The following is a 26,638-nucleotide window of genomic DNA, read 5'->3' as shown; positions in this document are numbered from 1 at the left end:
ATATATATATATACACACACACACACACACACACACATATACATATACACACACGGTATGATTTTGTTTTGAGAGTGCTTTGCTTTGTACTGCAGACTGGCAACTCAAGGCAGTCCTTCTACCTCATCCTCCCAAGTGCTGAGATTACAGGTACATGCCACCAGGCCCACGTGGATATTCTAATTGAAGAGCAAAGACAGTTTTAGGTCAGTGCCCACCCCAAACACTTATCTGTCCTGGAATGTACTTGAAACATGTTGGAGTGGAATTTTTAACTGACCACTACTTAAAAGGCTTTTTAGTTGTGCCTCACAGCACATGCCTGTATTCTCAGCATTTGAAGAGGCAGAAGCTAGAGGATGGTCATGAGTTCAAGGCCAGCCAGGGCTACATAGTGAGTTCAAAGCCAAATAAAAAATAAATGGGTTGGGCTGGGGGTTTGGCTCAGTGGTTCTGCCACCTGCCTTGCAAGCTCAAGGGCTGGGGTTCGATCCCTAGTTACCAAAAATAAATAAATAAACGGGTTGTTTTGTTTCAGTTTTTTGAGACAGAGTCTCACTATGTAGTCTAGGCTGGCCTTGAACTCCGTATGATCCTCCTGCCTCAGCCTCTGTGTGTTGGGACAACAAGCGTGTACCACCACATGTACCAGTGATTATTTTGTGGTTTGTTTTTTAAATAGAAATCTCATTCCAACATGAGAAGTTAGGAAGACTGTCTTCCTTCTTTGATCTTACAGATGAGAAAAGGAATGACTTTTACTACCTGATGCACAAGCAGAATTCTCCATCACCTCCCAGTCCCACGAATGAAGTCAACACCCATCCTTCTACTTACACTGGCAGAGCAGGTAGAAGGGGAGAGGAGTAAACAGTAGGTGGGGGAGAGGAGTGAAGCTTTTCACAGCAGTGACTGTTTTTGTGGAAATGAGGCACAGATGCCACAGCACTAAGTTTTATTAGGGATTTCATTAAGGTTAAATCTCTAGGAATGAGGAGTCCTCATTAGAGGGCATAAGAATTCAAAAAGCCTCTTCAGATCTCATAGTGAACCACCAGTTCAGGTTCTTTGGTGGGATCTCCGCCTCGTTCCAGGTACAGATTATTATAAGGATACTGCTTCGGCCCCTGAGGAAAGAAAACACAGGTCAGCAGGAACAACACACAGCCAGCCAAAGGCTCACTACACCCTACTCTGAGTTAACAACTGTGCACGGGAAATGGGCACGCAGTGGCCCCTGGTCAGACCCAGCTGGGCTGGAATAGCAGGAGCAGTGTTTCTCTCCCCAACTCAGCCCACAGCAGAAAAAAACCTGAACTGTAACAGAAGTGGAGCCTGCACAGTGAGGGAAGCGGGGGCATGAAGGAGTGGGGGAGAAAAAGAGAATCAGAGTCAAAGCTTTCTAAATGTGACGATGCATCCATCCATCCCGTTCTCTCTCGGGGTCGAGACAGACTCAATCTCCTTTAAGTCACTCAGTCTCTAATGGTTCCACCACTAAAGCAGCCTAGCAAATGAGGCGTGCAGGAGCAGCAGTGGGGGAAGCACAGAGGAGACACGGCTGGGACGTGCTTCAGGGGCTGCTGGCTTTACCAACAAACAGCTGTCAGAGAACACAGCTCAAGGGGAGGAGAAAAGGGTGATATGCTTATAGAACTGAAAAATGGAAGAGCCACACTGTTTCCTGCACTCCTGAAGTGAAGTCAGTGCTCATCCCAGCCCTGTGTGCACTCTTCAGCGAGGAGCCCCTAGGGCTCGGCAAGAAGGCTCGTGTCAGTGCACACAGACAGGCCAGCTACCTTCAGGACAGATTATCCTGCAGAGGTAGCACCGGGCAGCCAACTGCAAACACAGCATCCTCCCTATCTTCGGTTCCTCTCCTTCAAATCCGTCCTGGAGACCGTTCCCAGATTTGTTTTCCTAAGAACCTAACCTTCATCATGTTACTCTTCTATTCCAAAACCAGAAATGGCTCTCTGATACCGAAGGCAGACCAAGTCATCACTGCATCATCACCCCCAGCCAGTCTACACATGGTACATAGCAGGGGCTGCCAAATGTGTATGAAATTGAAATATCACTGTACCTTCACGTCCAAATTCCTCAGCTGTACAATAACTGCCTCCCCTAACTAGATCAACTCACCTTGCTTTTTTTTTTTTTTTAATACAGTGTCTTCCAAGTTTAGGGGCACATCAGAATTACCTGGGACACTGTGGAAGATACTGATCCTAAAATTCTACCATGGAGATATTGAATTAAGATCTCTAAAAAGTGAAGCCTAGGAATCTGAATTTTCAGCAGCTCTCTGGGAACCAATGCAGCGGGTTATCTAGGAACTAGTTAATATACCCATTCCATTTAGCTAAAGGACTCCCTTTCCTTTTTTGTCCCCTTACCCTAAATGTTTTGTCCAACTTTACCACCCACACCCTATTTTTAGCACCTAGCATTAGCCCTACTTCCTGACAGCTGCAGCTCATTCCACTTTGCATATACAAATATATAGACATCGTACATACATGTTATTATACACCATACATATATACACTCAAACCAAACTGCCACATATCTTTTCACATGTTGCACATGTCATTTATCTCAATTTTATTGTTTCCTCTACAGAGTATATTTTCTATGTCCTATACATTGTCCAAAATATAACTAAGCTTACAACAGATGCTTAATTGTTTCTAGTACCCTACAGAAAGTGCCCTTCACATGTCTAACAAAGGATAAGACATCAGCTCTGGAATTTTTGACTCTAACTTAAAAGATAACTCCCTGAAATATCACAGGTAAGTATAATCTTCAAAGGGCAACTCTAATGAGTAGCTGGCTGCCATATTCTCATTCCTCACCTAGTCCTAAAATGTGCCTTCTTACTTAGGCTGTCCAAGTAGGGGTGCAGCAGTGCTCTGGTACTTAAGCCAAGCCAATAGGTTTAGCCCTTCTCTTTGCCTATCTCCTACAACTCCAGGAAGCTAAGCTTGGGTTCCTATCCCAGAGATCTAAATCCCCCAAGAAAGTAGGTAAACAAATGTGTCTAGAGTAGCACTTCTCAGATACTCACCACAGGCTGGTAGCAGGGGTACATCTCTCCTACCCAGAACATGAAAATCATGAAGGCCACAAAGCCGAAGAGATGCTTACACATGATGTTCCAAGAAACAGGTGTGGGGGACGTGTCCACACGGTTCCTGATATACATGTCTAGGTGCCAATGAATCTGAAGAAGGCAGATAACTGTCACAAAATGCTCTTCGTGCAAAAGGCAAGCAGGCAGTGCAGCATGACCAGAGCCTGACACAAGGCTGAGCAGCATTCTGCTGCCTAAGAGTGACAGTCTGAGACACACAGCTGGATCCCGCCTCCGTCTAGGCTCTGCTCACTAGAGACAGCTCTATCATAAAGTTTATAACTTTGAGAGTACAGACGGAGCTTTAATTATTCCCAGAAGTCCCATTCCATGTGCCAATGTGAAACTTCAAGTCTTGGGTTACTGGACCTTACATCTTTGAGCAGAAAAAGCTCAGTGTTACTTGGACAGAAAAGTGCCATTTCAGCTAAAGAGAGGATTCCACAAATACACAAGAAGTACAAAAGAAAGAAGGCAAATGAGTTACAGTTTTCTCACCGGCTCACCCCAGTTCAACCTCAGGTCTGGGTGATCCCATGCATACCATGGATCCCTTTCATGCTGTGAGCGGTCAGGCAGCTTTGGGTAGTCGCCATACCTGAAAAATAGCAAGAATTTCTGAAGATCTGTGAGCAGTGTCAGACAATTCAGAGTCTCAACTCAAAGATGACACATCAAGTGACAGATATAACTACTCCACCTGAGAACAGAGGAACTGATTCTTTTGGGCGGGGGTGAGACAGGGTCTAACTATGGAGTTGAGACTGACCTGGAACTCACTATGTAGTAGTCTAGGCTGGTCTTCAACTCATAGCGATCCTCCTGCTTCAGCCTCCCAAGTGCTGGGATTACAGGTACCACCATACCCGACAAGGAACTGATTCTTAAATCAAGATCTCAAGTTCTAGACACTAATCACAGAACCAAAGAAGTCCAAATTGTAATTAAAAGGCCATGCCAAACTCTAAAACATTACAATATGTAAACTTTCCTGCTCATGGTAGTGGCATACACCTGTAATCCCAGCACTTGGAAAGGTGAGACAGGAAGATTGTGAGTTCAAGGCCAGCCTAAGCTACATAGTGAGACTCAGTCTTAAAAAAATAAAATAAAATAAAAATTATAACCTTACCTACTTTAAAAAAAAAAAAGGTCACAAACCTATAATGCTACTGCTGAGGGAATTTAGCAATTAATTATTCTGTTCTTTCATCAGATAGAAAACAAAACTAAAATTTAGGGTCTGAATCCAAAGTCACCTAGCTAATCAGAAAAAAACAAGGGTACACATTAGAAAAGTATTCTTTTCAGAGCAACTGTGTTTCTTAACCACAACTGACATATATCTCTACGTCTCAAACACCTCATTTGACTTATTTGATGGTGTTCTCCCAACAAATCCTCACAAATCTTAACAGACTGCTACCATGGCTGCTGCTGCCCACAATAGTTTAAAAAAAAAAAAACAGGAAATGATGACAACTAGACATATGTCACAGGAAATGATGGAAAACAATAATTGGAGGTGCTGAAAACAAGACTGAAAAATGATGCTAGGACAAGAGACGAAAGTGATGGTAATCACTACACACAAGTAACCATCACAGTGTTAGGGGATATGGGGAGAATAACACCAACTGGAGAATGAGGGTTATTTGTTTAGGCTAATAGTTGCGATTTCCACAGCCATAACAGAAGGAGGTTGGCTGGGGATTTAGCTCAGCAGTTTGGTAGCCGGCCTGCCTCGCAAGCGCAAGGACCAGAGTTCAATCCCCGGTACCAAAAAAACAAAAAACAAACAAACAAACAAACAAAAAAAAACAAAGAGGGTGGGGGTGGAGTTAAATGGTTAAAGAGAGACACAGAGTACTCCATCTACAAATAAGATTCTCATGACAAGAGTCCAGCTCCAGCCTGGTTACGTGTTTGGATGACAGCACCTGAGCCTGGCAGATGCTCAATCTAAATGAAACCCAGCGTTCTGGATGGAGCCAAGGAAGGTTCCCGCTATTTGAGAGTCCTCGAGGGAGCCATTAAAACCTATGCTTCCTCATTTGAGGAAAAAACATCCCGAGCCAAGTAGAAAACTGAAGTCTTCTCGGCTACAGCTGCTCACCCACCTACTCCCACCTCCCTCCACCAAAGGAGAAAGGAGTCCAGAGAAGATTCAGAAGAAAGGAGTAGAGCGCCCCCACCCCCAAGTCAGTGATCATCTCCCATCACCACACCACGCGAGCGGCGAGCGGACCCTCTCTACCTTACCCCATGCCATCATCCGGGTAAGGCTCGTAGTCTTCCACTCGCATATTATACTTCTTGGCGGCGGCCGCCCGCTCCTCTGGAGTCCTAGGATAGGGGCCCGGCAGCATGTCCTTGGTAATGTGGGAGGCTGGAGCGCAGAAGAGGGGAGAGGTCAGACAGTCTCTGTTTTCCAAGTGCCTGAACGGCTTATAGCTTCAGGGGCGGCAGAGGCTGGAACCCAGGACTTTGCGAGGCCGGCGCGACCTTTCATCCCACTTCCCCTGCTGGGATTCAGCAGCTGCAGGACCCACCATCCCCGCACCCCATACATCAAACTTCAGCCACCCGCTTCCCACACCGAGGCCTCGCCCATTCCCGCCTACCTGTCCGTGCCCCTAACGGCAGCGCCTGCCTAGCTACGCTTTGCAGACACCGGGCGCCGAAAGCGGCCACCAAGCTCCCCGCCATCTTCACCTTCACGATTCACTCTGCGCTTGCGCAAGTCCTGGGACGGCGGCTGAGCCAGACCAAACCTATGCAGAAATAGTAGTGGGGGGGGCGGAGAATGTTCCAGATTCAATACTGCCGGCTGGAAAGGTAAAGGTGGATAGATCTGGGATTTAGTTCAGTGGTTCCGCCGCCTGCTTCGCAAGTGTAAGACCCCGAGTTCTGATCCCCGATATAAAAAAAGAAGAAAAATAGACTGGGGGGACTAGAGGGAAGGAGAGAAATTGGTCACTGGTATTTAAGGTTGTGTAGGGACTGAGCAGATGAGATAAATGAGCCTCCTACCTATCCTAAGCGCACATTAGTAAAACTTGCTCTACTTTCTTTGTAGCTGCTTGCCTTTTTGCTCTCCTTCACTGGCACTTCCTTCTTCCATCCTCAAACGTAGTCATTCTTAAAACACAGTTCCTAGGTTTGCTTGTCCGCCCCCGCCTCCAAATTCCATCTCCTTCCTTATAGATACTCGGTGCAGTTCACAAATCAGCCTTGAGTTGGCGCCTCAGTTTCAGTCTGTGTTTGCATCTGAACGTCCCAGTCACCTCGGCTCAACAACTGTAAAATCAATTCTATCAGTCAGAGGCAGCTCTCTGGAAAAAGCCCAAAACCTCAAACCAGCTCACAATTAACAAGCTCTAACTTAATCTTAGAATGGAAGATATTGTCTTCGCATATGAATATGTTTTCACATAAGTGAAATTTGAATAATTTGCACGTTATAAATATGCACTAATTTCCAGAAACTTCAGGATTATCACTGTTTTGGAGCAAAATCTTTTTTTTTTTTCTTTTTTGAGACAGGGTCTGGGTATATATTTCAGGCTGCCCTTAAACTCGCTATGTAGTCTGGGAAGCTGACCTGGAACTCATGGTGATTTTCCTGCCTCAGCCTCCCAACTGCTGGAATTACAGCTGTGTACCATCATACATGGTGCAAAATCTATTATTGTAGACATTCTCAACTATATGCCTGGAAAATAAAAATAAATGTGTACTATTCAGTATATAAATTTTGTAAAAAATTGCTGAACAGCAGCTTTCTTGTAAATGAGCATCACTAGTTGGATTCATCAGAATAACTGGACAACATCTGCAATCCACCAATAGTAAACTCTGATTTCATTTGGATCAAGAAACAGTTGGTCTTGTTGATCTTATTTATTTATCTATGTATTTATTTATATTGGGATATCACATGCCATACAATTTCCCCTTTTTAAATTTACAATAAAGTGGGTTTTTAGTATACTTACATTCCACAATTCTGCAACCATCACCACTATGTAATTCTGAAACATTTTCATTACTCCTCAGAAGAAAGTTCATACCAATTCCCACATTCCCTGTATCCCCACCTACTGGCAACCACCAATCGACTTTCTGTCTCTGTAGATTTGCCTACTTAGGTTCTTTTATATGTGCATTATGTGGTGTTTTGTGTCTGTCTTCTTTCATTTAGCTTAATGTTTCCAAAGTTTGTTCATGTTTTACTACATATCAGAACCTCATTCCTTGTTAGGGCCCAATGATATTCTAGTATATGGATATACAATATTTTATTTATACATTGATTAGTAATGGACATTTGGGTTGTTTGCACTTCAAATAATGCTTCTACAGACATTTTTATACAGATTTTCTGCATGGATATGTTTAAATTCTTGTGGATATATACCTATAAGAGTTGCTGAGTGACTTAGTTGCTCTATTTTCAACCTTCCAAAAATTTCCCAGATTGTCTTTCAAAGCATCTACACCATTTACATTCCTGCTAGCAGTGTATGAGTATTCCAATTTCTCCACATTTTCACCGAAACTTATTATCGTGTCTTTTTTATTATAACCAGCATCGTGGGCATTAATGGTATCTGTCTTGGTCCATCTTGAGACTGGGTAATTTATAAAGAAAAGTTCAGACAGTTCCTGAGGCTGGGAAATCCAAGGTTGAGGAAGCTGTGTCTGATGAAATCTTCTTGCTGCGTAATTCCATGGCTAAAGGCATAAGAAGGACAAGAAAGCACATCTAAGGGAAAACAAAAGGCCAATCAGACTCAAACCCTTTTATAATGGGCATTAGGTCACGCATGATATTGGAGCTCCTATAGCTTAAAAATTCCTCATTAGGCCCCATCTCCCAACACTGTTGTATTGGTTGTCAATATGTTTTTAGGGGACTTACTCAAACCTCATTGTCTAATCCTAATACTCAAAGTCTGAGTCAGGAGGATTGCTGTTAGTTCAAGGCCAACCTGAACTACATAGCCTGTCTCAAAACACCAAAAAGAAAGCAACTTTATTAGGAAGAAAAAAGTGAATGTATCCTAACTTGAATATCTGGAGTATAAAAGAAAGACCTTAAAAGTCATTTTCTAATGTCCTCCAAGACTTTGATTACATTTATATGTACATCATTCTACTCTGACTTGGATTTTTTTTATTTTTAATGTAATCTTATTATAGGTTTATCCAAATTTCTCTAGTTCTTCTTGAATCTGTTATGATAGTTTGTTTCTTTCTAGAAAGTTTTCTATTTCATTTAGGTTCTCTAATTTATTGCCATACAATTATTTATAGCATTCTTTCATATAATGTCTTTTTAGTTTTGTAACATTGGTGATATTGCCCCTTCCTTACTTTCTTATTTTAGTAATTTGAGTCTTCTATGTCTAATTTATTTTTAATTCCCAAGATCATAAATTTTTATATTCTTGTAAAAATCCAAACTGTGGATCAAACATGCCTTGATTGCTTGCCACCTCAGCCCCAAACACTTTCACAGAGACAATTCTGTTATCAGTTAGGTGTATCATAGTTACTATTTATCATAATTACATAGTTGGGCCAGCGCATTGGTTTCTATTGCTGCATAACAAATTTTAAAATTGAATCTGCTTTAAAAAATCATAAATTTACCAGGAAAAACAACACCAATTATCTTTTTTTCCTTCTTTTTATTTTTTATTTTTTGAGACAAGGTCTCACTTTGTAGTTCAGGCTGGTCTTGAACTTACTGCGTAACCCAGGCTGGGCCTTGAACTCTCTGTGACCCTCCTATCTCAGCTTCCTGAGTGTTGGGATTACAGGTGTGCGTCACTATACCTGGTCAGGTACCACTGTTATAGACAGACAAGTTAGGTAGACAGCCAGAAGCTAGAGAGGCATTAGGTATAAGATAGACTCAGGATGACCAGGCCCTGGCCAGATAAGCAGGAGCCTGAGGTCAAGAGTTAATGACAACCAGGTGGACAGTTAAGCCCAGAGACATAAAAAGCAAGATGATGGATGACAATTTCTATTCCTACCAATCTAGAAAATGATTTTTTTTCTTCTCATTTTGTTCTTTTAATAAACCACTTAAGTAGGCTAGAGGCTGTGGTGGGTTAACTAATGGTCATCTTGGAATGCCCAGCTGAACTGAATCAGTGTGGTTGAGCCTAGAAGACCCACCTAAGGATTGTTGCCAGGTATAAAAAGAGAACTGGAAGAGAAGATAATTGGCTGTGGATTTTCTTGGAGAAGCTTGCCATGGCTGTTTTTCCTGATATGAGCTTGGTTTTTCTCATCAGAGGAGGAGCTCAGAGCCTCCAACCTGGTAATGGCTGCTATTTTTGTCAAAGGAGCTCTGATCCTCGCCTTGACAACTGCTTCCTTGCTCGAGTGCAGATCCCTCAGTCTGGTGACACAAATCCTTTACCCCACCAGCGCAAGCTTTCCAGCTTCCACCACTGGCCTTTGGCCCTTCCCCATGCAGATCCTCCACAGGTGCTTGCATGAGACATTGCCGTGAGCTCCAGGCCTCTGGCTAGACTCGTGGAGGTCATTGCCTTGGGCTCAGGGCCTTCAGCTGGACTTGTGCAGGACATTGCTTTGGAATCCAGGCCCTCAGCTGGACTCTCTGGGTCTCTAGTGCATGGACAGATTTATTGTACTTCTTTACATTTGACCTTTTGGGTGATTATAAAATAATCCTATAAATTATGTGTCCCGTGTTAAATCTATTCCTTTGCAAACCCTGACTACAGAGGCCAAAAGGCATGTTCTACCTGCCTCAACTTCTCACAGGCCCATCTCTTAAGCTTATTTTATTATTTTTCCAGTACCAGGGATGGAACTCAGAACCTTGTGCTTGTGAGGTAGCTGTGGCACCACTGAGCTAAATCCCCAGCCCTTAAGCTTATTTTAGTCCTATAGGTTGACCTTATTTTGACTCAGTCTGAGCCCTGACTCCTACTAGATGAAGAGTTCCCATGCAACTGTTATGGCTTCTATCTAGATGTCCCCCCAAAGCCTCATGTGGTCATAGGAGGGACATTTTGAAGGTAACTGGATTAGGGTGTTTGAATGTGTGTCGTGAGCCGGCGACGCAGAGCACTGCCCAGCAGTGTCTCAAACCTGAAAGAGCAGCGGGGTGGAGACGGGGCAGAGAGAAAGGAAGGACACCAAGACAAGAGTCTAATCAAGGCGATGTTTATTGCAGGCAGGCATCAGCTTTTTAAAGGAAAAGACCGAACTCTTCTGGGCTAGGATTACCATAGTAACCTCAACACCTGCTCCACGGGAACGAGGGTTCACACGGGAAAGAGAAAGCAGGCTCAAGAAAAACAAATTAACAACACTTGCAACTAATAATCACGATTCCCAAATAGGTGGAGGAACTTAACAAAATGGAGTTACAACACCTGACTCCTACAGACAACGTCAGATCTTTAACAGGAAGCACCTGACTCCTACAGAGCTTTGGCTGTCCGAGTTTCTCCCGTGCAGGGTCAAAAACAAGTTTAACACGTGCAGTCCTTAAAAAGGAACAAATGTTATCTTTCAAAAAGCCAGTGGGCCATGGCTGGCTTCCCACAAATGTGGATTAAAATTGTGATACTGGGATTAAAGGTGTAGATAAGGAAGCCCAACCCTGGGTGTGGGTGGCACCAATAGGCCTGTAGCCTTGTAGCCTGGATGGAATATAAAAGGGGAGAAAAAGAAGGCTGCCTTGCTATTTTGCCTGCTTTGCCCTGGCCTATTTCTCCTCTGTGATGCTCCTCAGCCATGCCAGATTGTTTTGGAGCCATCTGACTTTGTTCTGAAACCTTTACAAACTATGAGCTAAATAAACCTTTCCTTCTTCAGCTTGTGGGTGTCAGGTATTTTGTCCCAGCAATGAGAAATGTAACTAAGACAACCCATTTTTGGGCTCCCTCCTGACTGTTGGTAGCCGGCTACTCCTCTCTTAATAAGCACTCCTTCTGTCCACCTCTTTTGTCCTTGACTTCATTCTTTAACTTAGTGAGACAGGGACTCAGATCATCTGAGGCTCAGAGCCTTTCTGAGTTCAGTGGTCATTGTCCAAATTCAGCTACTTGCGTCTGGAGGACTAAGCTCCCCATTTACTTGGTGGCTGTCACCTAAGTCTGTATCAGCTCCAAGAGCACCTGTCTTTCCCTGCCACATAGCATTTTGCTCCTTCAAGGCAACAGAATAGAATGCACCCTTGTGTCCTAGCTTCAAATATCCCAGGCTTATGTATCTGATCTCTGGACCCAGATTTAAAGGGTTTAGAGCAGTAAGGCCCACTCTTGATTAACTCAAAATGAACTGATTTGAGACCTTTATTATATCTTTCAATATAATGTAGTTTAACTGCAGGAGTGCTGCCCTATCATAGTCACAAATCCTACTCTCGTTTGAGGGAAGAGTCTTATACAGGGTATCTACAACACGGAGTACAAAACTCGAGATCCATTTTAGAATTCCACCTCTCAGCCATAAGAGCTGTCTAAATAACCAATAGAGATAATCGATGTGGGGTATTATAACCAGTATGGATTGTTTGAAAATGTAGACTGTTCATGGTTGGCCACTAGTAATAACTAGTCTTAAAGCAAGAATATGTTTGAGCAGGGGAGATGGTGCCAGGTAGAAAAATCAAATGATGTTAAAAATGAAAACAAAACGCCTCCCTTGATTTTATTTTTAACCTCCTAATACAGCCTGCTGAGTAGCTGAGATAACAGGTGCTCCACCACACCCAGCTCGTCCCTTGATTTTAAATGAATTTAACTTGCCTCATATCTTTTGCCTTAGCCTTCAAAGCTGCCTTTGACTACCAACCATCAATGTGATAACTGTTTTTCCTTCCGACTTTCTTAGGTGGGTCGAGTCGGCTTCTCTCCCCTTCCATGGGTGTAAAATATCTCTTAACTAGACCTGCCTTTTCCTTTGCCTCTTGTCTAGGCCTGGGCACATGGAGCAGTAAGCGGTGCCGTGGTTTACCAGGAGGGACTGAAGTCTAGCTTGAGTTCTCCAGAAGAGGAGCCTAGGACGTAGGTCTGTAGGCCACCAGTAGGAGGCGCGCCCAAGCCTCGGCCCCACGTTTTACTGTGTCCTTACTGCTCTTTCAGCTCATCTTTATGGTTTCCGTTGTGGTTTCGCCCGGGATGGGCGGGGTTTCCGCTTCCGGTGGGATTGTCCCTAGCCGCAGAGATGGCGGCGATACCTGCGGCCTCTGGTACTGGAGAGCCTCAGGAAGAGGCTGAAGCGTTGGGCCCTGCCTGGGACGAATCCCAACTGCGCAGTTATAGCTTCCAAACACGCCCCATCCCGCGTCTGAGCCAGAGCGACCCTCGGGCGGAGGAGCTCATCGAGAATGAGGTGGGGGTGGGGCCGTCCGAAGCGGGCAGAGGGAGGGACTGGGTTGGAGGAGCGGTCGGAGACGAAGGGTGGGCAGGAGTGAGGGCGAAGCCCAGGCGAGGGATGAAGCCTCAAGGGGAGATGAAGAAGGAGGCGAGGAGATTGCTGCTTGACAGGGGAAATTGTTTTGAAGTTGGGAAATAGTTGGAACCATGGGAGGAGAATCTAGCTCCTTGGTATTATTTCCTTTGCTTTTCTCATCTGGTGTTTTCGCTTAGGAGCCTGTGGTGCTAACCGACACAAATCTTGTGTATCCTGCCCTGAAATGGGACCTTGAATACCTTCAAGAGAATATTGGGAACGGAGACTTCTCTGTGTACAGTGCCAGCACCCACAAGTTTTTGTACTATGATGAGAAGAAAATGGCTAATTTCCAGAACTTTAAGCCGAGGTCCAACAGGGAGGAAATGAAATTCCATGAGTTTGTCGAAAAACTGCAGGATATACAGCAGCAAGGAGGGGAAGAGAGGTAAGTGCCCAGATCTTGGCTTTTCATTGACTTTAGGGCATTCATTTTTAGGATGTGGGTGAGCAGGATTGGTATGCCCCATCTCTGAATTCCTACTGAATGAATAGTCTGCTCTTCTGTCCTCTTAAGGGGCTCTTTGCTTAATTCCACTTGGTAGGGTAGTGAGGGATTGCTAGGCTTTTTGATTTTCCAAAAGAAGCTCAAGATGAGAAATTTTATTTAAACTCTTTTGGCCTTTATAGGTAGGTATGTATTTCACATTTTAGGGGAGGTTTTAGACAGGGTCTTGCTGTGTAGTTCAGGCCATCCTTGAACTTTCATCAAACCTCCTGTCTTAGCTTCCTGCGTCTTGGGATCATACATGCATGTCACCTCACCTGGCTCAAAAAAATTTTTTAAAGAGCTGGGAAACCAAAATAATAAATGTCTGTCATTGAATTTAGCTCTTAAGATTGGCAGTTTGCAGCCTTTGTCCTAGAATATTTTGGTGTTTAGGGGGCAGTGTAAATTGAGAAGTTGTCTAATTTGTCATGCACCTAGTTTGGCTTAAAGGATATTGGAATCTTCTAGTTTAAGGATGATCAGATTAGTTTGGAGATGGGGCTGTTGATCCTCTGTGATGTACCAGTGATAGCAAACACAAGATGCCCGTGGCAGGATGATTCTTCCTTTTGGCTTTTATCCCTGTTGATGAGGGCAACCCTTGTGTACATCCCAGACAGCATTCAGTCCTGCACTGAAGTGTTGCCTCTGAGGAATTGCTTTCACTGTGTAGTTCAGATTCATGTTTGAGGAGTGTCCATGATTCTTTCAAAGTTACTTGCAAAATTTTTGTGTAAATATATAATAATCTCTAGGTAGAGTCCAGCTGTTGCATTCAAGTCTTGAGGGTTTCACGTAGCTAATGTTTCCAGTTTAACCAAGACTTCTAGTAATATTACTGAAATTATTATTTCAGGCAGGGAGAGGCCATTGAGCCTTTTGAAGTAAGGGTCTTAGGATTAAGGCAGTGCTGTTTTTGTCTCTTATTCAAGTTTGCTCCTTATTAATGTCTTGTGGGGCTCGCTCAAGTGTATCTGGATTTTCATATCCCTTAATTTGTGACCTTTCTTAAGTATGTTAGGAGCTGGGGGCATGCGCCTAATTAGGCATCCTTTGGCCGTCAAAGGCTGCTATAGGTAGTTTGCTATATCAGCTAAGATGAATGAGCCTTCAAGCCAGTAATCGTTGCCACAAAAGAATAATGGTTTATTTCTCAAGTTCTTCATTGGTCATGCCATCTTTTTCATTCTGGGGCCCACATTGCCCTAGTAACTGTTATCTGGAACTTTTGCATTTGTTGTAGGAGAGCGAAAGATGGATAGTGTGGGCTGTTCCTTAAAATTACAGTTGGAAGCCAGGCACAGTGGCGTACACCTGTGATCCCAACTACTTGGGGAGTTTGAGATTTTGAGGCTAGGCTCAACTTGGCAAGACCCTGTCTCAAAATTTTAAAACAACTGGGGATGTAGCCCAGTGGTAGTACATTTGCCTAGTATGGATTCAGTTAGCAGCACCATACACACACATACACACACACAAAAGACAGTTGGGAGCAGTTCGTTTCTGTGGGCATATTATTGGCCAAAGCAAGTGAAATGAGGAAGCCTGGCTCTAAGCAGGTATGGAAGAATAACTTCCATGGGGCAAGACCAGCGTTTGGTGGGTAAATAGAGTTGCAGGCTATGACAGTGCCTGTCATAGGAGGTTTGTCAGGCCTTGAGAGTTGGGAGCAAGGCCAATTCATTTTTCTAGGCTTTTTGTGGATAGTCTTCCAGGAAACTATGAAATTGTATAGAAGTTCTATATGTATGTATGTTTTTATGGGGAATTTTGGACTCATAAAGGAATTATCCTGTGACCCAGAAGAATGAGAGAATCATGTCCTTGAAAGTTTAGTGTTGAATAGAGTTCAAGGAAAGAAAGATAAGAATTTAGTTCTCAGCTGGACATGGTGGTACATACGTGCACTCTGGAGCCTGAGGCAGGAGGCCAGCCTGACCTACCTGGTAAGATCTGTCTCAAAAATGGAAGAAAAAAAATTTCAGTTCTGAGGTGGATGTGGTGGTGTGCTCCTATAGTCCTAGCTATTTGGGAGGCTGAGGTAGAAGTTCAGCCCCAGTCTGGGAATCATAGTGTTACTCAAACAAGAAATGCTGGTGTCGATTTGAGCTTGTATTTCCAGATGTGAAGAGGCCATGCCAGGGGCTATGTGTGTATGCATTAATGGAATTTTCTTCTTGGGGAATGTAGGTTGTATCTACAGCAAACTCTCAATGACACTGTGGGCAGGAAAATTGTCGTGGACTTCTTGGGTTTTAACTGGAACTGGATTAATAAGCAGCAGGGGAAGCGTGGCTGGGGACAGCTGACCTCTAACCTGCTGCTCATTGGCATGGAAGGTAAGCAATCTTCAGAGAGCAGAATGGCTTGGTGTCATACAAACTTGATTTCCAATTTGTCTCCGTCATTTGTTAGCTTTATGGCTGAATAGGTCACTGGGCTTTTCTAAGCATTAGCTTCCTCATCTGCAGAAGAGACGTGATAATACCTCACAGATAACTCTGAAGGTGAAATGAGTTAATGTTTGTTCACCTAGTTTCATGCACTCTGAAGAAAGGGTTTTCCCTTTCTCAGCTACTGTGTGAGGACATATATTGAGATATTGGGAACCTCTCTGAAGTGCTACTGTTGGATCTGTCTGTATTGAAAGATTTGCATCCCATATTTTAAAAAAAGGAAAAAACTACTGATTCAAGCTTATCTTTTAAATGGGTATTATATTTATGGCGCTGCAAATTCAAAAGATATAAATAAGTATGTAGCTGTAAGTCTCTTTTCCACCTATCTCCCGGCCTAATTTCCTTCCGTGGAGGGGCTCCATGTTATTGCTTGTTTTGCTTGCTAAAAAATGTTATGCATGCACAAGCAAATACATGAATCTTCTGGGTTTTGTTTCCTTTTGAAAAAGAAATTTTAAAATTCCATTCAAGAGAAAGAGTACTAATGGGATAGGGTCATTGTCTTATTTTATTTCCAGCACTAGGTCATGGCAGGCTCCTAGTAGGTACTTAGTAAATTGTGAATAGATTTGGTTGAACAAGGAAGGGGAGTGATGATTGTCATTCACTACTGAGCTCCAAAATCTCTTTGATTATCCTTTCTTCAGATTTAGATCCTTTGCTGCTCGTATTAATAAAGTTTTCCAGCAGTGTAGCTTAGGAGTTGACACTTCCTTGCCTCTTTGAAGTCAGCTCTTGTTTGGCCTGCCAGGAAAGAGCCAGTTCTGGTTTCCTTGGGTCAGACTTTTTCTGTTGCTTTCCTTTCCTGTAGCAGCGAAGTGGATCCTTCAGGTAAAAGTACAAAACATCTTTTTTTGAAGATGCACATGTATTTTAACACTTAAGAAGGAGGCTTTCTTGGCGTACTTAGGCTAGGCTGGGGGAGGTTTTCTAAACTCCATGCCCTGCAGAAATGTGCAAAGGACCCAGATGTGGCCTCAGTTACACAGAACCAAGGTGAGGGTAGAACTAATTCAAGGTAGCATTTTTTTTATTCGGGGGGACGGGGTTGAGACAGGGTCTCACTAGATGAGATTGACCTGGAACTCACTATATGTAGCCCAGGCTGGTCTCAAGCTCACAGTGATCCTCCTGCCTCAGCCTCCCATATGCTGGGATTACAGGCGTGAGCCACCAAGCCCGCCTCAAGGTGGCATTTAAATAATGTGTTAAGCTTTTTTGAATTATACAATTTTTGTTTTGTTTTGTTTTGTTTTTGATACTGGGGCTTGAACTTGGGACCTTGTACTTGCAACTGGCAGGACCACTGAGCTAAATCTCCGGCCCTATTTTTGTTTTGCTTTTGGATACTGGGGATTGAATTCAGAACCTTGCGCTTGCAAGAAAGGTGCAGTGTCACTGAGCTAAATCCCCGGCCCAACACTCCCTTTATAATAAGCTTCTCCCCTAGTGAAAGTCAGCAGCCCCAGTGAGTCCCAGTGTTGCTTTGAGAAGAGTTGTATCCCACAGGTGTGGTGAAATGGGAACAAAAGTTGAGAATCTTGGGCTCCAGAAGAGCTGCACAAAACAAGGACATATTCATACAACTTAAAATAACTAACGCCTCAGAGATCATGCATGCATTGTTGGTAGGAGTCATTTCAGTCATTTTTGGTTTGCTTCCCTTGAATTTTTGCTACAGCCGAAAGTGCAACTTGTATCCATGTTGTGTGCTCTTGATTTTAGTGAGGGCAACAACCATCATGTAGAGAAGTCTGTTATTATTCTTTGCTAGCTGGTCGTGGACCGTTTCCAATAATGGCACTTACTGACCATAAACACGTGACACTTAAGTGATGTGGTGATATGTGCCTATAACCCCAGCACTCAGGAGGCTGAGACAGGAAGATCACCATGTATCTGAGGCCAGCCTGAACTATTTATTATCGAGAACCTTGTGTCAAAAAAGAAATAACACTTAATTTGCTAGGAGTTGTAATCGCAGTATCTCCGATTCTGTCTACAATTGACTGGAAGCCCTTAGCTAGGAGGGCATGCTGAGTTTCCTTTCAAGGATTGTTTAACCCGTGAAGTGGAGCCATGACTTTGGATGAAGAAGTGTATTTCTTCTCTCAGGAAATGTGACACCTGCTCACTATGATGAACAACAGAACTTCTTTGCTCAGATAAAAGGCCATAAGCGATGCATCTTATTCCCGCCAGATCAGTTTGAGTGCCTCTACCCATACCCTGTCCATCACCCATGTGACAGACAGAGCCAGGTGAGCGTGTGTGGCAGGGGAGGATGTGGAGCTCCAAATTCTAGGAATGCCTTTTAGAACAATAGCTGGAGTGTTGTTCTCCTGCCCCGTGATGACAGGCCAGGCTTGGGTTACAGCTTGGTTGCCTTATAGGCAAACCTAGAGGATAATGTCACAGTGTAGCTCACATGTGTGAAGCTCCTCAAGTAGTCCCCAGTTCTTTTTAAGTATAAAAAGCTCGTAGAGCTATTTCTCAGGAGCAGACTGTTATCATTAACGCTGATGGACTCCAGTTACCCTGGTTGGCTTACAAGCTCAAGAACAGAATATATATTGCCTCTCTTGCATTTAGTCATTGCTTTCTTTTGTCATGTATGCTGTTTCTTTATGATATGGGAAAGGTAAATAAAATAAGAGATATGTCACATATTTTCTGGATTTAAGTGAGGTACTTGGTTGACTTCACGGTCAGCAAGAAACATCTCCTTCCTTGTAGGAATCTGTTGATTAGAATTTGTTTGGGGAGGAAATTTTCTGAAGGTTTTGGAGATGGATGAGTTCTGATTTTTTCTACCTTCAGGGCATTTGAGTAGTCTTCAGATGTCAGGCACACTGAAGCCTTGGACTTTATCATTTAAGATTTAGTCCTAGACTGCCTTATGTTATTCTCCAAGAGAGGAATGTACATTGCATTTTCTGCTGCGTAGCTAAAGATATTTTCAAGCCATATTTAAAATATCAAGGTAACTATCACATGGTTGTTTTGGTAACAGTCTGGTGATTGACGTTTTTCTTTTCCTTGAACCTTGTAGGTGGACTTTGACAATCCTGACTACGAGAGATTCCCCAATTTCCAAAACGTGGTTGGTTATGAAACAGTGGTTGGCCCCGGTGATGTTCTTTACATCCCAATGTACTGGTGAGGAAGAGACTAGGGATTGGGCCCTCTGGGAACTTTCCCATTCTCTGGAAAGCTTTATCCATGCCCCTTCTGAGTTGTGACAAGACTGATAACATGTATGCAGGAAAGGTTAACATTCAGATGTCAGCATACTGACTGGGGGGAAATGAGGAGGACATTCTTCAAACCCAGTAAGATCTCAGACTTGTGGCTGTCCTTGCTTTTTGGTGTTTGAAAACTGAACACTGTAGTCCAGTGTGTTTTACAGGATGAGCATAAAGATTCCATCTTCACTGTTTCCCTTTACTACTGTGCTTAATTTTCCATTCCTCCCTATGAAAAGTAACCCAGAGCCTGTTGTTTCCTTGCAGGTGGCATCACATAGAGTCCTTACTAAATGGGGGGATAACCATCACTGTGAACTTCTGGTATAAGGTGAATATGTTCTCTTGTTTGTTTGATGGAATTAGGGCTGGGGTGAGGTAAATATAATGAATGATTTGGGCTGGATCAAGGTAGTTAGCCATCCTAGAAGTGATTCCAAGGTCTTTGGGGGAAGATGAAGAAGGGAAGGATTGAATCAGCCCCCCCCCCCTTTTAAACACACACACGATGGGGAGGGAAAGATGGAAGCAGGTAGGGGAGGAGAGAGAAGGAGAGGAAGGAAGAGGGGTTGAATCAGTTTCTTAGAAGGGAAAATGGTACTAGGAGCATTGGGTTGCCCTGAATACTGCTGCTAAAGGCATTTCCTGACCTTCCTTTGTAGGGGGCTCCTACCCCTAAGAGAATTGAATATCCTCTCAAAGCCCATCAGAAAGTGGCCATCATGAGAAACATTGAGAAGATGCTTGGAGAGGCCTTAGGAAGCCCACAAGAGGTGAGTCAGACTTTGTGTGGCATCTTTCCTAACTCCTTAGTCTCAACGTCTGACATCCTCTCTCTTCATAGAGGTTATTGGTATGTTTAGAAAATCTTTGTTTTCTGTTGAGAGCTGGGCTTCACTGGTGGATCAGTTATAATCTGTTCCATGCTGGTAGTAATGTTCCCCACAGGGCTTGTGTGCCATCTGGGGACCCTGAGGGGTTTCTTTTGGAACAGAAAGCGTGCAGTAAAGTGTCTCCTTGTGTTCTCTCTCTCATCTGGGCCAAGGCTGTTCTAGATAGTGTTGAGACCGGCTTCCCGTGCAGGTGCACCACTAATCCATTGGGTAAATGGGAGAGATTTGTATTTGAAATGCTCTTGTTTCCTCCTTGGTAGCCTCAGCATACACAGTTGCCTCTGAGGTTAGGAAGTGGCACCAGGCCGAATTGCAGGTAGCCTTTTGTTGAGGCTGTAAAAGCATTTGACTTTCCTCAGGAACATCAGAGAAACATGCAGACACACTCTCGGGGGTGAGGGCTTATCAGCTGCACTGACCTCTTATCTCTCTTTGTTGCTACTTGCAGAGGGTAGTGTGAGAGGGAAGGTAGTACAACATGAAACCATAACCACCACCCCTGCGAGCAAAGGGCCATGCTCTGGGATACTAGGTTGACCTTCAGAAAGAACACTGATTAGCAGGTTCACAAGATTGAATGAAAGCTTTGTCCCTGTCCTTGGCTGGACATTGAGTGTCTCTAGGTACATCAGGTCCAATTCCGGGATAGGGAACAGGCAGTTCTGACTGGCTCCTCATGTCTCTTTACAGGTGGGGCCCTTGTTGAACACAATGATCAAGGGCCGATACAACTAGCCTGCCAGGAGTCAAAGCCTCCTGCCAGGTGACTGCTGTCCCGTCCACACGGCTTCACTGATGAGGACAGGAGACTCCAAGCACTAGTATTGCACGCTGCACTTATTGGACTGGACTCTTGCCATGGCCCTGGAGGCAGGTGTTTGGGGCAAGGCAGAGTAGTTATACTCTACTCCCGTTCAAGGGACTTCTCATCCTTGCCTCTTGTGCCCCAGCACCTTCCTTCTCTGCCCCCTAAAGTCCTGCATTCAGTGGGTGGAGTCCCAGCTTCTGGTTGTCATCATGTCTGTGTGTATTAGTCTTGTCAACCTTGGGATGTGTGTGCATGCACACACATGTTTGTATCTGTTCCTTGTTCACTCTTTCTGGGTCAGGGTATCACTTCTGGCTGTTTGTCCCATCTCCTCCAACCTCAGTGCCTCAGCCTGAGAGAGGAGATGTTCTTGAACCCCTGCCCTCCACTGCATCTGTGCTGCAGGGCCACAGCAAGTCTGACCGTTAGGTCAGTGTACCCTCTGCCAGTTTCCGCAGAGCCAGGCTGCAGGCCAGGTGGGAATGGCTATTAGGACTCTCCTAGGCAGATTGCAAGGATTTGCCTTTGAGAGCCTAGATGGCCTTCCAATGGGAGAGGATTAGAGTTCCATCTGGGACCTATAATCTCAAGCCATACACAGAAAAGAACCTTGGGACATAGGAACCAAGGATTGTGCACATATTCCAAATTACAGAAACACAGCTTTTCTCTTTCAGTACCAGCTCTTGCCCATGTGCTAGATATCAAGGGAGTCCCCCTAACTGTGGCTCCCCTAGGCTCTCAGAGTGCAAGCCTCTGTGCCTGTGTGCACTTGTATGTGTGTATGCACACTGGCCAGCCTCCTTACTTACCAGGGTTCTCCACTGCTTGCCTTTTCTAGTGTGATAATGTAGTGTGAGTCCCTGGAGGTACTGCCTGACTTAGCCTACAGCTTTTTAACTCAGATTTTAGCCATCCTATGTTGGTCAGGTCTCAGTGCAGCCTGCCTGGGGCTGACTAGCTAGAGCCTCCAAGCCCTATGCCCTTCTGTCTGGGACATATCCTCTACTGCTGAGCTTGCTGGCTGGGTGGATGAAATGGGATCAGGCTTAGGCAGCTAACTCACTACTTTTCATCCACCTCAGGGCAAGGGCAAAGATATAGCCCTGCCTCTTAAAGCCAGCCCCTCTGCCAGAACCTACAGTAGCGTTACATGAGGTGTTGAGGGCAGCTGGTAGGACATGAAAGTAGAATTTTCTATTAGTAACTATTTATGGGAACCCCTCTCAGGGCTGCAGCTTAGAGCTGGGCAGATGGCTTTTGCATAACACAGAGTCATCTTTCATACCTAGTCAGTGGGAGTGGGTCCTTGGAATTGGGCAGAGTGGTGGCCATAAATCTATCACCTCCAGTTCCTCCATCATCCTTTTCTCTGGAAGGGAGGAGGAAGTTGGAAGCCTCTGGTTTTATTTTCACCCACTTTTTCTTTCTTTTTTTTTTGCCAAAGGTTTACTTCCAGTGTCTGAGCTATGGCTCTCGCTCCTGAAGCTCAGTTTACAGTGCCCTGATGGACTGAGATTTTGTGTGTGTGTGTCTGTTTGTGTGCACGCGCGCACTCGCACCTACGTATGTATTTTGGTGAAGGGTGGTTAGTGCCCCATTCTGGGGTTCTCTGGTGCAGTGTGGGTGTGCAGACATGGTACCTTCTCAAGTATGGCTCTTTCAAATACAGCCAATGCTGGGAAATGTGATTGCAGTGAACTCCATGCCTCCATCTCTTTGGGAAAACAAAAGCACAGCAAAGAGAACAAGGCAGATGGAGGATGAACTTGGCCACAGTGACACTTGGAAAAAGCAGATATTTTCATTCTCAGCATGTCTTCTGTGCTCCTGGATCAGCCCTCCAAGATGCGGGTGCTCGGCAGCAAAAGTTCCATGCAACTCGGTTGATACTTACAGGTTGCTGTGGCTAAGGGAAGGAAGGGAGGAGGCTAACTGAAACCTCCTCAGAATTGTTCCTGATCCTTGGGTAATAGAGTAGCCACCCTGATTTTTAGACACCTGCAAGGTAGGTATTCTTAATTGACAGAGGAAGACACTTGCTCACAGAGATTAGGTGATTAGTCAAGATTCAAACCTAGTGCTGTTTGGCTGCAAATCCCCCGCCTCTTTCAACAAAACTCTTCATTCGCCTACTTCCCTCCCTCATACCACACAGGTCCTCTCCTTGGGACATTGTCTGTAGGGAGTCAACTCAAAAGGATGCAGAAGGTCTAGCTTCATTTTAAAGCCCTTCTGGGCTACAGCTAAAGACATCTGGGAAAACTGCCTGGGAAGCCATATTAGGAGTTAAGAATGCTGGGAACAGCTGGGGGACTGAGCTCTAGATCCTGTTCCATTACTATGTACCCTTTAATAGGCCGTGTAGCTCTCCCAACATGCTTTTGCATCATAAAATTGAAGCTTTAGTTCAAGATGAGCACTGAGAGTTTTTTTGAGACAGTCTCATTACATAGCCCAGGCTGCCCTCAAACTCAAAGTCCTACCTCGTCCTCCTGAGTGCTGGGATTACAGGGCTGTGTCCCCATGCCCAGCTTGCTAAGTCTTTTTCTTTTCTTTCTTTCTTTTTTTTTTTTTTTAAACTCACTGTGTAGTTTAGGCTTGCCTTGAACTCAAAGCAGTCATCCTGCCTCTATTAAATACTGGGATTACAGGTATGTGCCACCACACCCAGCAAGAGTCTTGATTATTGTTCTGCCACTTCCCCCAGAAATGAGTTGGCAGTCCTCCCTTTGCTTGCCTAAGGGTAAGGGCTATTGAGGCTCAAAGTCTGCTTGTGACAGAGGAAACGTTGCTGGTAGCTTACCTCTTGTCCTAGCTGATGGCAGGTGAGGCAGATACACCAAGGAAAGATGGGAACTTGGGCCTGTCTAGAGGTCAGCCACATTGTAAGCTGCTATTTTCACACCCCAGGTTCAGGAGAAACTTATTTTGTGAATTCAAATATTTGTTTGAGGGGAGGGTTTTGTTCAATGGTGGAGGAGGGGCTGTTCTGGGCATCAGTTGAGCAGATGCCCAGGATGCCTGGGGGAGACCAGCTTCCTCTACAAATCAGAGCTCTAAATTACAAGGTTTTTACCAACGGGAACAGTTGGGGGAAGTCGTCTGCTCTCATTTGCGTAATGGTTTCTGTCACTGGTGATTAGACACAGGATGAAGGAAAAGAAATTTGACAATTAGGAATGAGCGATCATTAATCTGAATCTGTTAGAAGATGGGGAAAGGATTCTTAACAATGACCCACCCCAGTATGGGGAGACATTGCTTCTGCTCTCCAGAGACACCTGGGTAAAATACACTTTCAGTGTTTGCACAAGTGCATAGAGCTTTTATTGCTGCACAAAGACAAGTCCTCAGCCTGAGGTAGTAGGTACAGGAACATACATATTTGGGCATGAGCCAACAAAGATAGAGATGGATGATGTCAGATTTACAACACTTAGGACAAAGAAAAATGAGTTTGTTGTTTTGGAGAAATGTTTCTTTAATAGTCAACACTCTTCATCCCGTACCTGTGATAAGTGTTTGTCATATTCCATCACTAGGGTGTGAAGGAAACCTGGTCTTCATTAGACTCCGGGAGCTTCTGATTGGTTGGGAAGGAAAGCACGTGGTAGAGCAGAGTTTGGGACCCACCGTCTGTGTATGTTGAGTACCCTGTGTGGACGAGGTTAGAGATTATTGAGGAAGTTGGTTAGGGAGCAACACTTGCTCTCTGCAGGCTACTCTGAGCCCCTTGGATCTCTAGGGAGCGACTCATCTCTCCAAGCCTACCAGCAATGTTTTTTTTGTGGGGGGGTGTTTTTTACTTCGGTACACTAATGGGCTGTGTGCACAGCGTTGATGAGGCCCTTGGTCCAGGCATGACCCAGTGATGAGGTTAGCTAACAAGCTGAGTCTCAAGGCATGGTGAATCCTAACTTAGATCTTCCTGTGTCTCTGAGTTACTTCCCCTCTCCCATCCCCTCTCCTTTCAGACTTCAAGGACAGTGTGCACCACGTGGCATTGGTTCCTTAGTTTTATGGCTTGCTTATAGAAGCTTCCTTAAATCAGAGGCTCCCTCGAGAATAGGAAGGGGTTAGTGGTGGCTCTTTTCAGAATGAATTCCACAAGGATGGGGCTGTCTTCCTTCAGTATGTTCCTACCTCGGTATTTTACCCTCAAGATTCTGGCACAGAACTTAGCAAAGGCTTCAGCCAATGACCTTCATTGACCAGTTTTCTCTGCGTGGGGTAGAGAGTGGAATTTACCTGGAAGTAAGTAGCTCATGGGATTCCTGAGGGCCTGCCCTTTGAATCCATGTCCTTCCCCCTTTGAGCTCTCTAGCTGCTTGTTCTCTGTCCCTAGTCCCTCCCGCTACTCTCAGTGTCCTCTTATAACTGCGCTAATGGGATGTTCAGCTTCCTTTTCTTGCACTTCCCTGAGACTCATCAGCCTGGGCTTTCCAGTGGCCCCTTCACCAAGACCTGTTTTACTCAGCAGTACCCCTTCCCTCGGAAACTGTGCTGCAAGTATTTGGACAGATTACCTGTAGGAGCCCTCTCCCTATAGTCATCCTTGTTCACCTTCTGGTTCTGACCTCAAGAGGCTCCATTGTACCCCTGGTCCTCTGTTCTGTCTGTTCTGCTCCCTTGCCATTCTTGTCAGTTTTGGACATCTTGGATCAAGTTGTCTCACTCTGGTGGCCCTTTTTGATTGTCCTTTAGCCAGCTGTGTTTACTCTTCATAGACCATGGGGTCCCTGCTGAGCACAAAGAAGCAAACCTCCAGGCTGTTGGGCCTGTGATCAATGAGTTAAGAGAAGGAACCTAAAGAGGAATAGGGAACCCTAGATGGGGGAGTAGGAGAGTGGTCAGGAAACTCTACAAATGGCTTGATGAACCAGGGTGAAAGAACTGAAATTTATGTTCCTAGCTGTGTGCCTTAGGGTTTAGTGATTTGTTGTTGAAAGGCACTTCGTGAGCATCTAATTTCAGGTCTTTGGCTTTAATGTCACCAAGTTTGTCTGACCCCCTCATTCTACTGAGTGCCAGGAGGAAAACCACACACTGAGTAGTTTGGTGTCAGGAGTGGAATTTGGGATGAGGAAATCTCTGAAGGGTAGGGAGAAAGCGACCCAGTTGTTGGCTTATCCCAGACTATATTCTTAAAGAGTTTGAGTACAAGAGCTGAGTCAAGAAGTTTAAAAATGGTCCCTCACTCCTAAAATCTGGTCTCTCATAGTTTGGGAAAGAGGATGTGTCCTTCAACTCTCTTTGGAAAAGTCTAGAGTCTTAGCCACTTCCAGATGGGTTTGACCTATGTTGATTTATTTAATCTGAGTTTCCTCAACTATAATGATATGTAGGGGTGGGGACAGTGAAGTTGAAACTACGTCAAGGTTGGATTAACGCAAACAATGTAAAGCTTTAGCACAGTGCCTGGCAGGCACTTAATAAATGACGGGGTGGGGTATGTTTATTATGTGATTTGGAAACTTGGTTTCAGGGATGCCTAAACAGATTTCCAGTGATGTTTGCCTTTAGAGAACAGCACTGGGAAGAACAGGAGGAAGGTCCCGAAGAGACATACATGGAGATGAAAGCAGAAGAGTTTTGGTTCATACACTTCATCCTGAGGAGTGTCTGAGGCTTATTCTACCTGGTCAGCCAGAGTCACAGCATCCTGGCCCCTGGCAAGGAGCTATTACTGAGTGACAGGCTGGTTCCCTTTCTTCCTGGGGAAGCTATTGCCTCCAAGAGATGCTGTGCTCAGTTCCTGGGAAGGGCCTGGTATAAGCTTCAACTTCTGCTTTTGGTACCAGGCCTCACCCCTCCTCAGGGATCTCAGACTCACAAGACCCCCATCTCCACTGCCGTCACTGAAGAATGATCTTTCAAAAGCCCTTTGGAAGACAATGTGGCAGGGACTGGGGATTTAGTTCAGTGGCACTGCGCTTGCTTCACAAGCATAAGATCTTGAGTTCAATCCCCAGTACCAGAAAAAAGAAAAAAAAAAAAAAGAGTGGCAGTCAGATCCCCTTAGTTTACTCTTAGTCCACATCCCTCCCAACGACTGAGAGTCTGATCACGTGCTGCCATACCCAGCTGAGTC

At 44.6% G+C, this 26,638-nt stretch overlaps 2 protein-coding genes across 8 annotated transcripts in view; one reads left to right on the top strand and one right to left on the bottom strand.

Annotated features, from left to right (window-relative positions):
• Window positions 1-938: 938 nt before the first annotated feature.
• Ndufb8 (NADH:ubiquinone oxidoreductase subunit B8) lies at window positions 939-5,888 on the bottom strand. Its single transcript, XM_010626368.3, has 5 exons — window positions 5,764-5,888; window positions 5,402-5,528; window positions 3,638-3,737; window positions 3,074-3,229; window positions 939-1,127 (listed from the first exon to the last, which is right to left on the bottom strand). Exons 1-5 carry the CDS (start codon window positions 5,846-5,848, stop codon window positions 1,035-1,037), a joined length of 561 nt encoding a protein of 186 aa, XP_010624670.1. The 5' UTR covers window positions 5,849-5,888; the 3' UTR covers window positions 939-1,034.
• The window catches only part of Hif1an (hypoxia inducible factor 1 subunit alpha inhibitor), an 83,727-nt gene continuing 62,962 nt past the window's right edge, over window positions 5,874-26,638 (top strand). For 5 of the 7 annotated variants that reach the window (XR_004516332.1, XR_004516333.1, XM_010626363.3 and 2 more), the window contains exons 1-8: window positions 5,874-5,977; window positions 12,280-12,529; window positions 12,787-13,037; window positions 15,330-15,478; window positions 17,714-17,859; window positions 18,651-18,757; window positions 19,111-19,174; window positions 19,506-19,616. Coding sequence is in view for 5 of the 7 variants with exons in the window: in XM_010626363.3 (XP_010624665.1) it covers window positions 5,946-5,977; window positions 12,280-12,529; window positions 12,787-13,037; window positions 15,330-15,478; window positions 17,714-17,859; window positions 18,651-18,757; window positions 19,111-19,174; window positions 19,506-19,616 (1,110 nt within the window). In the remaining 2 variants the exon portion in view is untranslated. Of the gene's footprint in view, window positions 5,978-12,056; window positions 12,206-12,279; window positions 12,530-12,786; window positions 13,038-15,329; window positions 15,479-17,713; window positions 17,860-18,650; window positions 18,758-19,110; window positions 19,175-19,505; window positions 19,617-20,426; window positions 20,501-26,638 lie in introns of those variants that run through there. The other 2 variants (XM_010626366.3, XM_010626364.3) reach the window with 2 other exon arrangements.

The sequence above is a fragment of the Fukomys damarensis genome, unplaced genomic scaffold (genome assembly GCF_012274545.1).
Source record: "Fukomys damarensis isolate Sample0158 unplaced genomic scaffold, DMR_v1.0_HiC HiC_scaffold_8, whole genome shotgun sequence".
In the NCBI taxonomy this organism is placed as follows: domain Eukaryota; kingdom Metazoa; phylum Chordata; class Mammalia; order Rodentia; family Bathyergidae; genus Fukomys; species Fukomys damarensis.
This window is presented reverse-complemented; position numbering and strand designations above follow the sequence as displayed.